This window comes from Gopherus flavomarginatus, chromosome 14 (genome assembly GCF_025201925.1).
Source record: "Gopherus flavomarginatus isolate rGopFla2 chromosome 14, rGopFla2.mat.asm, whole genome shotgun sequence".
NCBI classification, from domain to species: Eukaryota; Metazoa; Chordata; order Testudines; family Testudinidae; genus Gopherus; species Gopherus flavomarginatus.
In genome coordinates, this window is record NC_066630.1 from 41,457,713 (window position 1) to 41,473,293 (window position 15,581).

At 49.6% G+C, this 15,581-nt stretch overlaps 1 protein-coding gene across 5 annotated transcripts in view; it reads right to left on the reverse strand.

Moving 5' to 3' along the window:
- The window catches only part of HYDIN (HYDIN axonemal central pair apparatus protein), a 382,125-nt gene that overhangs the window by 262,682 nt on the left and 103,862 nt on the right, over nucleotides 1–15,581 (reverse strand). For all 5 annotated transcript variants that reach the window (XM_050922316.1, XM_050922315.1, XM_050922318.1 and 2 more), the window contains exon 12: nucleotides 6,003–6,226. In XM_050922316.1, coding sequence (XP_050778273.1) covers nucleotides 6,003–6,226 — 224 coding nt within the window. The remainder of the gene's footprint in view (nucleotides 1–6,002; nucleotides 6,227–15,581) is intronic.

A 15,581-nucleotide genomic window follows, 5' to 3' on the forward strand; every position in this document is an offset into this window, starting at 1 on the left:
GAGGAGGAAGAAGCAGGACTCAGCGACGTGTTCAGGTGAGGAGGCGGAAGTGGAATGGAGGAGGAGCGGGGAGCTGCCAGTGGCTGCAGAGAACCCACCAATTTTTCTCTGTGAGTGCTCCAGCCCCAGAGCACCCACAGAGTCGGCACCTATGACCTCACTATGTATAGTTATCTGGTTTCCCTTGCTGCAGGTCCAGTTCTTCAAATGATCCTCATCTATTTCAATGGGGGCCGAAGCACTCAGCACATTGAAGGATCAGACTACCTGTTACTTTCCCCAGTGAATTAAGTCTACCAAAGTTTAGGTTGCTCCAGAACTGGAAACTTGCCTGACACCCAAGCAGTCTTGAGATGACACAATGATTCTGTTTGATAAGGTCTGAGCAGTAGCCTGTGTTATTACCCTGAAGACTAAGGATTTAAGTTCCTCCACCTCCTAACTCCTGCAAAACTACAGCTGGGGCACTGTGTATTTCCAATGGTACAGGCCTTACAACTATTAGAAATCTAAGAGTTCATGAGCTACCGCAGTTCTCCCTGACTGGACTATTTCCTGAACAATCCTCCCTGAAGCAGTTCTCCAGAATGAGCAATTATACTAAAAACACTAGTACCCTTTTTGCAGCTCTCTGCATGAGGCCAGGTAATGGTCTCAGAAGGGACTTATCACATTGCAGAAGTTTATGCAAACAAATTATTCTGAAATCAAAAATACTGATTGGCCTGATTTTTAAGGAAGCCCCAGTTGTTGCTGGTTTATTGAAAACTAGTAACGTCCTGGTTTAGTTATGAGCAGAAATGAAGGAGACTGGGGTCCTTGCTTGCAGAATCTTTTTCCCTCTCACAGAGCATTACATTTCCCCATATGAATGCTGAACACAGTTGGGAGATCATGGCGTCTAAACGATTAGAGCAGGGGATAAGGAATCACGGGTTCTAGTCTTGGCTCTGACAATGGTTCCTTATGTGACCATAGACAAATATCTGCTCTTCTCAGCCCTGGTCTACACTGTGAGTTTGGGTGGACTTTAGCAGTGTTAGATCAAATTAACCCTGCACCCATCCACATGACGAAGCCATTATTTTCGATTGAAAGAGCTCTTAAAATCGATTTTGGTACTCCTCCCCCAACAAGGGGATTAGCGCTGAAATTGACCTTGCCGGGTCGAATTTGGGGTAGTGTGGTCACAATTCAACAGTATTGGCCTCCAGGAGCTATCCCATAGTGCTCCATTGTGACTGCTCTGGACAGCACTCTCAACTCCGATGCACTGGCCAGGTAGACAGGAAAAGGCCCACAAACTTTTGAATCTCATTTTCTGTTAGGCCAGCGTGGCAATCTGCAGGTGAGTGCAGATCTCATCAGCAGATGTGACCATGATGGAGTCCCAGAATCGCTAAAGAGCTCCAGCTTGGACTGAACGGATCTGATCTGATCGCTGTGTGGGGAGACGAATTTGTGCTATCAGAACTCCGTTCCAAAAGACAAAGTGCCCAAACGTTAAAAACATCTCCAAGGACATGAAGGACTGAGGCTATAGCAGGGACCCGCAGCAGTGCCATGTGAAACTTAAAGAGCTGAAGCAAGCTCACCAAAAAACCAGAGAGGCAAACGGCCGCTCCAGGTCAGAGCCCCAGACATGCCGCTTCTATGATGAGCTGCATGCCATTCTAGGGGGTGCCCCTACAACTACCCCACCCCGGTGCTTTGACTCCATTAATGGAGTAGCATGCAACAGGGATGTAGATTTTGGGGATGAGGAAGATGAGGAGGAGGAGGTTGAAGATAGCTCACAGCAAGGAAGCGGAGAAACCATTTTCCCCAACAGCCAGGAACTGTTTCTCAACCTGGACCTGGAGTCAGTACCCCCTGAACCCACCCAAGGCTGCCTCCCGGACCTGCCAGGCAGAGAAGGAACCTCTGGTGAGTGTACCTTTATAAATATTATACATGGTTTAAAAGCAAGCTTGTTTAATGATTAATTTGCCCTGGCATTCACAGCCAGTACGTCTACTGGAAAAGCCTGTTAATGTGTCTGGGGATGGAGTGGAAATCCTCCAGGGACATCTCCATAAAGCTCTCCTGGATGTATTCCCAAAGCCTTTGCAAAAAGTTTCTGGGGAGGGCAGCCTTATTCCATCCTCCATGGTAGGACACTTTACCACACCAGGCCAGTAGCATGTAGTCTGGAATCATTGCATAACAAAGCATGGCAGCGTATGGTCCCGGTGTTTGCTGGCATTCAAACAGCCTCCGTTCTTTATCTCTCTGTGTTATCCTCAGGAGAGTGATATCATTCCTGGTCACCTGGCTGAAATAGGGTGATTTTATTATGGGGACATTCAGAGGTGCCCATTCCTGCTGGGCTCTTTGCCTGTGGCTGAACAGAAATGTTCCCCGCTGTTAGCCATGCAGTGGGGGGCGGGGTGAAGCGATCATCCCAGAGAATTGGATGTGTGTGTGTGGGGGGGTTTAGTTGGGTTTTTGTTGCATGTTAACCTGAAAACCACAGCCCCTCCTTTTAAATGGCCAATCCAATGGCTGCTTGGTATGGGAAAGGAGGGCGCTGCTGTTTGAAACCATTCCCACGTGTTATGAAGGTTAAAGAAGCCAAAAGACTGTGGCTTACCATGGCTGCCTGCAATCCAAATTCTGTTGCCTGGCCCTGCGTGAAAGATCTCTCACACCAAACTGGCATACCCTCAATAAGAGGCAAAATGTGACCTTCTACCGAAAGCACATGTGCTATGTAATGTTAACAGCAAGGTATACCGTGAAATAATCTACCCATTGTTCTCTAAAATGTGTCTTTTTAACTACCATTCTCCCTTTTTTTTTCCCACCACCAGCTGCAAATCTTTCAACGCTCACACTATCTTCTCCTTCCCAGAGGCTAGCGAAGATTAGAAGGCGGAAAAAAATGCACTCGTGATGAAATGTTCTCTGAGCTCATGCAGTCCTCCCACACTGAAAGAGCCAGCAGAATGCATGGAGGCAGACAATGTCAGAGTCCAGAAAAATGCAATATGAACACGGGGACAGGTGGTGGGCTGAAGATGATAGGTAGCATCAGCTTGGTGACAGAAGGCAAGAGGCAATGCTGAGGCTACTGGAGGAACAAACTGATAGGCTCTGGCATATGGCTGAGGTTCAGGAAAGGCAGCTTGAGCACAGACCACCACTACAGCCCCTGTGTAACCAACAGCCCTCCTCCCCAAGTTGCAAAGCCTCCTCACCCAGATGCCCAAGAATGCTGGGTGGGGCCTCCAGGCACCCAACCACTCCACCCCAGAGGACTACCCAAGCAACAGAAAGCTGGCATTCAATAAGCTTTAAAGTGCAGTGTGGCCTTGTCCTTCCCTCCTCCCTCACCCCTCCTGGGCTACCTTGGCAGTTATCTCCCTATTTGTGTGATGAATTAATAAAGAATGCATGAATGTGAAGCAACAATGACTTTATTGCTTCTGCAAGTGGTGATCAAAGGTGGGAGGGGAGGGTGTTTAGCTTTCAGGGAAGTAGACTGAACCCGGGGCGGGGGTGTCATCAAGGAGAAACAAACGGAACTTTCACACCGTAGCCTGTCCAGTTGTGAAACTGGTTTTCAAAGCTTCTCTGATGCGGACCGCGCCCTCCTGTGCTCTTCTAACAGCCGTGGTGTCTGGTTGCGCGTAATCAGCGGCCAGGCGATTTGCCTCAACGTATCCCCCTTACTCTCACAGATATTGTGAAGCACACAGCAAGCAATAATAACAATGGGAATATTGATTTCGCTGAGGTCTAACTGAGTCAATAAACTGCACCAGCGTGCTTTTAAATGTCCAAAGGCACATTCTACCCCCATTTTGCACTTGCTCAGCCTATAGTTGAACAGCTTCTGACTACTGTCCAGGCTGCCTGTGTACGGCTTCATGAGCCATGGCATTAAGGGGTAGGCTGGGTCTCCAAGGATAACGATAGGCATTTCAACATTCCCAATGGTTATTTTCTGGTCTGGGAAGAAATTCCCTTGCTGCAGCTTTTGAAATAGACCAGAGTTCCTGAAGATGCGAGCGTCATGTACCTTTTCCAGCCATCCCACACTGATGTTGGTGAAACGTCCCTTGTGATCCATTAGCACTTGCAGCTCCATTGAAAAGTACCCCTTTTGGTTTATGTACTCGCTGGCTTGGTGCTCCGGGTGCCAAGAGAGGGATATGGTTCCGTCTATCGCCTCACCACAGTTAGGGAATCCCATTGCAGCGAAACCATCCACTATGACCTGCCCATTTCCCAGAGTCACTGCCCTTGATAGCAGCAGCCAGTGATTGCATTGGCTACTTGGATCACAGCAGCTCCCACTGTAGATTTGCCCACTCCAAATTGATTCCTGACTGACCGGTAGCTGTCTGGTGTTGCAAGCTTCCAGAGGGCTTTCGCCACTCGCTTGTGAACTGTGAGGGCTGCTCTCATCTTGGTATTCTGGCGTTTTAGGACAGGGGAAAGCAAGTCACAAAGTTCCATGAAAGTGCCCTTATGCATGCAAAAGTTTCGCAACCATTGGGAATCATCCCAGACCTGCAACACTATGCAGTCCCATCAGTCTGTGTTTGTTTACCAGGCCCAGAATTGGTGTTCCATGGCATGAACCTGCCCCATTAACACCATGATGTCCACATTGCCGGGGCCCGTACTTTGAGAGACGTCTGTGTTCATGTCCTCATCACTCTCATCACCGCGCTGCCGTTGCCTACTCGCCTGCTTTTGCAGGTTCTGGTTGTGCATATACTGCAGGATAATGCGCATGGTGTGTACAGTGCTCATAATTGCGGTGGTGATCTGAACGGGCTCCATGCTTGCCATGCTATGGTGTGAGCGCTGAAAAAAGGTGCGAAATGATTGTCTGCTGTTGCTCTGGGCAACTGACGACACGGCTTACAGGGTTTGCTTACAGGGTTTTCACACACAATGGCCCCCTCAAGGCCTGAACTCAAACCACTGAGTTAGCCCTCCTCCTACTATTCACAGAGGGAGGGAAGGAGGGGGGAGCAAATGCATACAAAACAAATCTGGTCTCTTTATTGTTTTGATCCACTCTATCTCTCTTATACATCTTGGCTGGCAGCAGACAGTGCAGTACAACTGCTAGCCATCATCATCTCCTTGCTGCTTGCCAGAAGATGCTGCAGTACAATGGTTAGCCATCGTTGTCTCTTGGCTGCTCGCCAGAAGACGGTGCAGTACAACTGCTGGCCATCGTCGTCTCCCATTTATGTCCAGGCGCCCCTGGCCGACCTCACCGAGGCCAGCCAGAAGCACACATATCTGCCCAGGCGCCCCCGACTGACCTCACTGAGGTCGGCTAAAAGAGCACCTAGGAGACGACAATTATGGCAACCAATTGTAATGCACCATCTGCTGCCAAAAAGCAATGAGCTGCTGCTGTGTAGCACTGCAGTCCCATGTCTGCCAGCACGCAGGAGACATACGGTGACGGTGAGCTACGCGGGCTCCATGCTTGCCGTGGAATGTCGTCTGCACAGGTAACCCAGGAAAAAAGACGAGAAACGATTGTCTGCCGTTGCTTTCATGGGGGGGACACCTGAAGACATTTACCCACAACCATCAGCGACAATGTTTTTGCCCCATCAGGCATTGGGATCTCAACCCAGAATTCCAATGGGCAGCAGAGACTGCAGGAACTGTGGGATAGCTACCCACAGTGCAATGATCCGGAAGTCGACGCTAACCTCGGTACTGTGGATGCACTCCGCCAAGTTAATGGTCTTAATGGTCTTAAGTGGGGACACACACAATCGACTGTATAAAATCGATTTTTAAAAAAATCGACTTCTATAAATTCGACCTAAGTTTGTAGTGTAGACATACCCTCAGTATCTCCAGCTGTAAAATGAGGATTAATACTCTACCTCACAGGGGTGCTGAGGATCAAAACTGTCCTAAGATGAAAGATGCTACAGAAATGCCAATTATTAATGAATACTCATTATAGCCCCGCTTACCTAATAGTCAAGTCCACAGGCTCGGGGGCTCCATTCACACTGAATTTAAACTCCTCTGTGAACTCCCCCAGGATGGTGGAACTGAAGGAAATCTGGATGGCTTGAAGTCCACCTGGCAGAATGATGCCCTCTTTGGGATCGAGGGTAAAACAGGCGCCCAGGGCAGTAGCTGGAGGAATCAAGTTAAAGAGGGCATCAATGGCTCCTTTGTTACACAGGATGGCCTGCAGCAGTAAAAGGGAAGGAATGGAAACATACAAGGAACTTTTACTTCTCACAGACTGAACTGATTTGTTTTCTAATTAAATGATTAACATCTGAAAAGGGAGAAGTGACAAGACGTTGCCTGTCGGAAGCCAAGGGAAATACAATGGGCTAAATTCTGCACTCAATTATATCTGCAATAATTCCAAATAAATCAAGAGAGTTGCTCTGAATTTACTCCAGTGAAACTGAGAGCAGAATACCCTCCACTGTACCTGAATGTGCAGTACAAGATAGACACCGAACACATATCTGGGCATTCAGAAAAGTCCCCAAGAGCAGCAAAGAACAGTCACATTGTTTCTGACGAAACATCATACAATCATATTGCTCCCGGGGGCCAATCCTGCAACATGCTGAATGCATTCCACTCCTCCTGGAGCCAGTAAGCTGAGGGCACTTGGCACCTTGCAGACTTGGGTGCACTGGGTTATGACACTGCTAATGCCCACTGTTCTTGTTTAGAACTGGGAGCATAAACCAGATTGCAAATAGAAAACATATGACCTTGTCATGATTAGACAGACAGACACATTTGTCAGACATCCTTTCCTGGGGACTAGTCTTGTATTTATAAAATGGTTGTTTATCCCTCCTTTGAAAAGCACTTTGGGGTCCTCAGATGAAAGCTTCTATAGACAAAAATGCAAAATATTATGAGTTCATTTTTATTAACCTACTTAGCTTATTTTTCTGGAAGCTTTTCTTTTTATGTGAGGAGGGCATCTGCTATTTATTGTATAAAGTCAAGTAGTACTCAGAAACCTGGGTATTGCTAATTTCAGAAGTATCCAAAAGTACACTGCTACCGGCTATAATGCGGTCATGGGGAGCCAAAAATCCCTACCGCGTTATAAGAGAAAAGCCGTTTTATCGGGGCAGCGTTGGCAGGGCTGCAGCAGTGATTTAAAGAACCCGGGGTTCCAGCCGCAGGGAGCCCCAGGCCCTTTAAATCGCCGACGGAGCTCTGCTGCCACAGCCCCGGGGTAGAAGCGGCAGGGCTCCAGTGGTGATTTAAAGAGCTCCAGGCTCCGGCCACTGTGGGGAGCCTGGGCCCTTTAAATCCCCGGCTGAGCCCCACTGCCGCAGCCCCAGGGTAGCAGCGGTAGGACTCCAATGGTGATTTTAAGAGCTCCGAGCTCCGGCCACTGCGGGGAGCCCGGGCTCTTTAAATTGCCAGCCCAGTCCCGCTGCCACAGCCATGGGGTAGCAGCAGCAGGGCTCTGGCGGTGACTTAAAGGGCCTGGGGCTCCCTGCAGCAGCCGGAGCCCTGGACCCTTTAAAGCGCCGCCAGATCCCCGCTGTTACAGCGCTATATGTGAACCCGTGTTATATCAGGTCGCGTTATAGAGGGGTAGAGCTGTACTGGTTCAATACAGACCTTTTTTATTTTCCTCTATCTTGTTGGATCAGCTCTGTCTTAGCTAAACTATAAAGGCCAGTGAACAAGGAGGGCAAATATCAGCATGACCTATTCCAAACAATTTTAATCTCATAAATATTCACAAGCACAATCTAAGACTTTCACAATTGTTTGTGACACACTGTAAGTTTGGGGCTAATTTTGTAATTGCTGTGCACCCACAAATCCCATTGTCTTGAATAAGAGATGTAGGCCTCAGCTCCTCTCCAGACCCAGACCCTTTATACTGGTCAAAAAGTCCCCACTACTGTCAACAAACACTATTGTTTCACTGATACATTTTGCTTTAGGCAAAATTATAAATTTCTTCAGTGCTGCAGGCTGACTTCCTGCCATTTCCACAGACACATTTCATCTGTTTTACAATCTCCTGCCCCCTTTTGTCCTTGTAGAATCTAGCAAAGAAACTGAGGGAGAAGCATGAAAATGTGACTTGTTTTTTAAAATTCTGGTACTGCTTCAAAGAATAGTTGCACATCCTCCTCTTCCTCACTGAGGAAAGAATACAAATAATGATATACACGCTCATGTATTTTACTGCTTAGTTACACAAGGTCCTAATATAAGCTGCCCCAAAGTTGAAGTTTACTCACTGCATAGCTGCCAAGAACACTGACTAAGGGCCAGGGCCGTCCTTAGCATTTATGGTGCCCTAGGCGGGATTATTAAACTGGTGCCCCAGTGCCTGTCTTGCTCTTAGCAACACAAACATACGCTTACACTATTGGAAAACTTGCCACATGCATGTTATTAAAACCAGTTTAACATAGTTAAGCCACTGTAATGCTGATGGACTAGCACTAAAGAAGTAGCACTATAGAAAAAATTCTGATTTGACAGAATGATGCAAATAATATAATGTTTTTAATCTGTCAATATTTTATTGGAAATTTCTATGAAGAGGTATTGAAAGAAGGATTTGTTTTTAATCAAAAGCAATCTTTCTGGCTTTTTTGGCTGCAAAATCAGAATAATGTCATCGTATGACATAGACAAAGTGATGTCTTGTTTGATTGCAAGACTAGCAAGACCAGTCAAGTGTTCCTGACTCCTTGTAGAGCGGAGATAGTTTTTAATGAGCCTTAGTTTTGAGAAACTCCGTTCTCCTGACGCTACTGTTACAGGAATTGTCAGTAGAATACGAGTGGCAATCTACACATTAGGATATATGTCAACAAGTTTGCTGACATGAATAAACTGTACAAAGCCCATCATCGATTTTGCATGTGGCAACATTGATGACAGTGTACTCAATTCTTCATACAGGTCAAGTCCATTTAAACCAAAATGATTGCCGTGCTTCAGGAGGCTCTCTAGGTCAGGGGTCCCCAACACGGTGCCCATGGATGCCATGGCGCCTGCTGGGGCCTCTCAGAACACCTGCGTACTGGTCGGCGGACGAGCATCCACCGAAATGTCGCTGAAATTCAGCGGCATTTTGGCGGCAACGCCTCTGGATGACGCTGCTTGCCGCCGACTAGCAGCGTAATCCAGAGGTGTTGCCACCAAATTTCAGCAGCATTTCGGCAGATGCTCATCTGCCGCCATGGTCCTTCGTCTGGCACCTGGGGGATCACTGCTCTACGTTCTTGCACTTTGTCATTAGTTGCTCTTTTTTTCCTATTTCGTTGAATTTAGTCCTGCTCAGCCCGCTACCAGCTGAGTGAATGGAACCCCAGGCCGACAGCGGGTTGAGTGGCTCAGTCAGGGTATCAGCCACCGGCCTGCTCAGCCCACTGCCAGCCTGGGGTTCCTTGGGGGTCCCCAGACCAGCAGTGGGTGCTGAGTGCAGGGGCGGCTCCAGGAACCCACGCTCCAAGCGGGTGCCTGGGGCGGCAAGCCGTGGAGGGCACTCTGCCAGCGCCGCGAGGCTGGCAGGCAGGGTGCCTTTGGCAGCATGCCTGCGGAGGGTCCGCTGGTCCCGCGGCTTTGGTGGACCTTCCACAGGGTGCTGTGGGACCAGCGGACCCTCCGTGCTTGGGGTGGCAAAATGTCTAGAGCCGCCTCTGGCTGAGTGGGGCCGGCCGCTGGGACCCCAGGTGGCAATGGGGCAGCAGCCGGAACCCCAGAGCAGCGGCGGGCTGAGCTGTTCAGCCCGCCGCTGTGTGCAATCAAAAATCATCTCACTTGCCACCTTTGGCACATGTGCCGTAGGTTGCCGACCCCTGCTCTATACACTAATAAGGAGATGAGCATATTACAGTTGTTGGAGGGCTCTATTTAGCAGTAACAGGGCTATAGGAAAGTCAGTCCACATTTTTTGTTTCTCTGATGAAAACTGGCCCACTCCCTTCCCCATACCAAACTTGTCACAAATAATTGTCAACAACTTAATTTTCTGGTTTTGGCAAAGATATTGATTTTTTAAAAAAAAATACTGAAATTGAATTCAGGATTGTTAGCAAGCATTTTTGGCGAACAAATTTGTTAAGTGACGATCTAAATGGCAACACATGCTTTCATGCTTGGCTCAACCCCCCAGCCTGCTGGTCCAACAGCTGCAATAGAGGAGGAGATAGGTGGAAAACTGCAGGACCCCAAAATCCACCTCTTGGGGTGCAGAGTGACAACAGCAGCAGCAAACCCTCAGGTCCTATCACATGCCAGTTGGCACCACTGCCAGCCCAATGGATCACGGTGAAGTTAGCACAGCATCTGATTTCAGGGACGGGACACCCATTTAGCCACAGCAGCTCATCCTGCCTTGTGCAACTCCCCCCGGATGAGATGGATCACTGCCAGCCCGGGGGAGAGACGCACTCCCCAGCTAGGGTGATCAGATCCAGATGTCCTGATTTTATAGGGCTAATCCTGATATTTGGGGCTTTGTCTTATATAGGCACCAATTATCCCCATCTAGGGTGGCCAGACAGCAAGTGTGAAAAATCAGGATGGGGGTAGGGGGGAATAGGAGTCTATATAAGAAAAAGACCCAAAAATTGGGACTGTCCCTATAAAAGTGGGACATCTGCTCCCTACCCCAACTCCTTGTCCTGATTTTTCACACATGCTATCTGGCTATCCCCAGCACAGCCCTCTGTGACCATTCCAATCCTGGCTGCCTGCGAGGAAGTGAGTTACTTTCACTGTCATTTCTCAGCAGGCAGCCAGCCTCCCCTCCACTTGCAGCACCTCACCCAACCCAGCCCTGACAGAGGGGAGGGGGGAGAGAGGGGTGCTCCATGGGGGGGAGGGAGAAAGAGGGGTACTCTGTGGGGCAGGGGGGAGAAGAATGGATGTTATGGGGGACAATAAAGGATACTGCCAGAGCTCCTGAGCCTGTCTCACCTCACGCTGGGGTAAAGAGTCACACTCACAGGGGAGTTCCTTCCCAGAGATCCCAGCAGCCAATCCCCTCCCTCAGACTGTGCTGCATTCGTCTCTCTAGGACCCAGCAGCCCTGCTCTTACATGCTCCACTGCTTCCCATCTGTCCAGGCTCCCAGCAGAATGGGGCCCCCAGGCAGAGTGGTGCCCTAGGCGGCTGCCTGTTCTGCCTATGGCTAAGGACAGCCCTGCTAAGGGCAACATCTAGTTGTTTAAATTTGTCTCAAGTAAGGAAACTAATAAATTGATAGCGAGAGATGCAATAAGGCATCAGCATGGAAAATGCACAGAGAGATGCAGTAAGGCATCAGCATTGAAAATGCACAGAGTACAAAATATTTCTGTGAAGAAACACCTTAAACATGCCCTTCCTCGCCACAGCAGGGCTTCAGAAATGTCCAACATGATGCATTGCCTCATTTAATACCTCTTTAGGTTGCTGTGTTTTTCATTTTTGCTCATATTTGATGCCATTGCTATTTGCTTCACTTGCAGAAACTCTTAACTCTTTCAGATTGATTCCTAAAGTGCTCGCTGCAAAAAGAGCAAGGGGTGGGAAGAGATTGATTGGCAGTGAACCTTAGCCTCAGGAAGCGGTAGGATGCACTGAATTGGGGGTTGTTTGAAAGGACTTCCACAAAATTGAGTTCACATGCAGCAAGCTTGTTCACGCTACTACTGTTGTTCTTCCAGATGTGTTGCTCATGTCCATTCCGATTAGGTGTGTGCGCGCCGCGTGCACAATTGTCGGAAGATTTTTACCCTAGCAACACTTGGTGGGTCGGCTGCGGAGCCCCATTTACGGTGCTGGATATATACCGCAGCCAACCCAGCACCCTCTCAGTTCCTTCTTGCCGGTTACTCCAACAGAGGGGAAAGAGGGCGGGTTTGGAATGGACATGAACAACACATCTCGAAGAACAACAGTTACAAAGGTGAGTCTTTTCTTCTTCGAGTGCTTGCTCATATCGATTCCAATTAGGTGACTCCCAAGCCTTACCTAGGCAGTGGGGTCGGAGTGAGACGTCGCGCAGTGCAGAACCACTGAGCCAAATGCCGCGTCACCCCTTGACTGCTGGATGATAGCATAGTGGGAAGCAAAGGTATGTACCAATGACCACGTTGCTGCCCTAGAGATCTCCTGTATGGGTACATGAGCCAGGAAGGCGGAGGACGAAGCTTGAGCCTGAGTGGAGTGGGCAGTAAGGTGCATAGTTGAGACACTAGCCAAGTCATAGCATACACGGATGCATGATGTGATCCAGGACGAGATGCGCTGGGTGGAGACCGGGAGGCCCTTCATCCGCTATGAACAGCTGGGATGTCCTCCTAAAAGGTTTAGTTCATTCGATGTAAAAGGTGAGGCCCTGCGAATGTCCAGGGAGTGCAGCTGTTGTTCTCATCGAGAAGCGTGCGGCTTTGGATAGGAGACCAGAAGGAATGTGTCTTGGTTGACATGGAAGGCAGACACCACCTTAGTAACACAGGGTGTGGTTGCAGCTATACCTTGTCCTAATGGAACACCGTATACAGTGGGTCCGAGATGAGGGCTCTAAGCCCCGACACGTCTCGTCGAGGTGATAGCTACGAGGAAGGCTGTCTTCCAGGAAAGGTACAGGAGCAAGCAGGTGGCCATCAGCTTGAACCCATGAGTCTGAATAGGCACCCATGAGCCTGGATAGGACCAAGTTGAGGACCCACATAGGGGTCGGATGCCGAATTTGCAGATACAGACGTTCTAGGCCTTTGAGGAACCTGCTGACCATGGGATTGGAGAAGACCAAGCATCCATTTTCGCCTGGGTGGAAGGCTGAAATAGCTGCTAGGTGTACTCTGATGGATGAAACTGCCAGGCCCTGCTGTTTCAAGGACAAGAGATAGTCTAAGATGGTAGGTACTGGCGCCTCCAGGGGGACAGTATTGCTCAGAGCACACCAGCAGGAGAAACACTTCAACTTGGCCAAATACATGGACCTAGGAGAGGGCTTTCTGCTACCCAAAAGTACCTGCTGCACTGAGCAGGAGCAGTGCAGCTCAGCTTGAGTTAGCCATGCAGCATCCACACTGTGAGGTAGAGGGATTGTAGGTCTAGATGACAGAGTCGTCCGTGTTCCTGAATGATCAGGTCTGACCACAACGAAAGTGGGATTGGGGTGGTCACTGAGAGATCAAGAAGAGTGGTATATCAGTGCTGCCTGGGCCACGCTGGGGCGAGCAGAATTAAGCAGGCCCTGTCTCTGCGCAACTTGAGAAGGACCCTGTGGACTAACGGAAATGGAGGAAAAGCATAGAACAGGTGGTCTTTCCACGGTATCAGGGAGGCCTTCAACAGGGAACCTGGGGAGAAACTCTCAAGAGAGCAGAACACCTGGCAGTTCCAATTCTTGTGAGAGGCGAAGAGGTCTATCTGAGGAAATTTCTACTTCTGGAAAACAGAGTGGATGATGTCCGGGAGAATTGACCACTCTTGAGCCTGGAAGGACCTGCTGAGGTGGTCCGCCAAGGTTTTCTGGACTCCTGGGAGAAACAACGCCACTAGGTCGATCGAGTGAGCTATGCAGAACTCTCACAGGCGAAGGACTTCCTGACAGAGGGGGGCGATCGTGCTCCCCCTTGTTTGTTGATATAAAACATGGCTGTTGTGTTGTCTGTAAAAACTGCAACACAATGGACCTGAAGGTCCTTGTGTAACATTTGGCATGCCAGGCGCACCGCTCTCAGCTCCCGTACATTGATGTGTAGGGATCTCTCTTGTGTAGATCAAAGGCCCTGCATGTGAAGGTCTGCAAGGTGGGTGTCCCAACCCAAAGATGCATCCGTGGTTAGGACCAGGGAGGGCTGCAGGGCATGGAATGGTACCCCTTTGCATATTGAGTTGGGGTTCAGCCACCAAACCAGGGAGGTTAAGACTTCCAGTGGTACCGTGACCACTGTGCCCATGTTGTCCCGGACTGGGCAGTATACGGTTGAGAGCCAGGCCTGAAGTGAATGGAGGCGCAATCTGGCACATCTGGTCACGAAAATGCAAGATGCCACGTGTCCCAGGAGACCAAGGCATGTTCGTGCTGTTGAGGTCGGGAAGCTTTGGAGGCCGTGAATAATGCTCGCCATGGACTGGAAGCAAGTGTGTGGTAGGCACGCACGGGCAAGTTTTGAATTCAGGACTGCTCCGATGAAGTCTATTCTTTGGGTCGGCTCCAAAGTGGACTTTTCGAGACTGAACAGCAGGCCCAGCTGTCTGAACAAGCTCATGGTGAACATGAGATTGCACCTGGTCCTTGGAGTGATCCCAAATGAGTCAGTTATCGAGGTACGGAAACACTTGGATCCAATGTTGACGGAGTGAGGCAGCTATGACAGCCATACACTTTGTAAAGACCCTTGGTGCCGTGGATAGGCCGAAGGCAAGGTCAGAAAATTGGAAGTGCTGTTGGTTGACCACAAAGCGAAGGAAACACCTGTGCAGCGGGTAAATCGCTATGTGGAAGTACCCATCCTTCATGTCGAGGGCAGAGTACCAGTCTCCAGGATCCAGGGAAGGAATAATGGTCTCCAGGGAAACCACATGGAACTTCAATCTTACCATGAATTTGTTGCGTCCGAACAGGTCCAGGATGGGCCATAGCCAGCCCTTTACCTTGGGAACTAGAAAATAACATGAGTAAAACCCCTTGCAAGGATGTTCTGGCTACCTTCTTGCCCTCCTCTAGTAGGGCCCTGAACTCTTCCCTGGACTGCTGAGGAATACGTTTTTTGAACTTTTGCACTGAGTTCCAGGTATTATAATTGTAGCGGTTCAGGAGGGCCTGCTGGTTAGCGATCCTGAGCTGCAAACGCCAGTAGAATAAACTTTGCCCCCAAATAAATCCAGGTCTAGCATCCTTGGATTTAGGAGTGGGAGCTTGTTGGCCGTGTCTTTCCCTCTCGTTAACTGACTGTACAATGAAGGAGCACAGCTGGGGGTGAATATACAAGTATTCGTGGCCCTTGGAGGGGACCAAATACTTCCTCTCCACCCCTTTGGCAGTGGGCGGAATAGAGGCTGGAGATTGCCAGATCATAGTGGCATTAGCCTGAATAGTCTGGATAAAGGACAAGGCTATTCTGGTCGGGGTGTTGACCGAGAGAATGTCCACTACAGGATCCTCGACCTCCACCACGCCCTCCACCTGGAGGCTCATGTTTTGTGCCACCCTGCGGAGCAACTCCTGGTATGCATGGAGGTCTATAGGTGAGGGGCTAGAGGAGGACATACCCTACACTGCCTTGTCGGGCGAAGAGGAGAAGAAAACACCTGGGACTAACAGGTCCTGGGGAAGGTCTTGTTGGAGAGGGTCTGGCTGCCCTAGGTCCACCATGCTAGTGGCATTGGCCTGAGCTGAAGGCAGAGCCGTCGCCTCCGAACCACCCAGGGGAGGGCAACTCACAGTAGCCTCCGGCAGTAGGGGCTCCGAGTGGGCAGAGCGAGAAGCCCCTGAGGGGACACTTTGGCCTGATGGTATGCCCAAGTGGTCCAAAAGGACCATTGCGGAGGTCCCTGACCAGGGTCCTGTCCCTCGTCGTGCC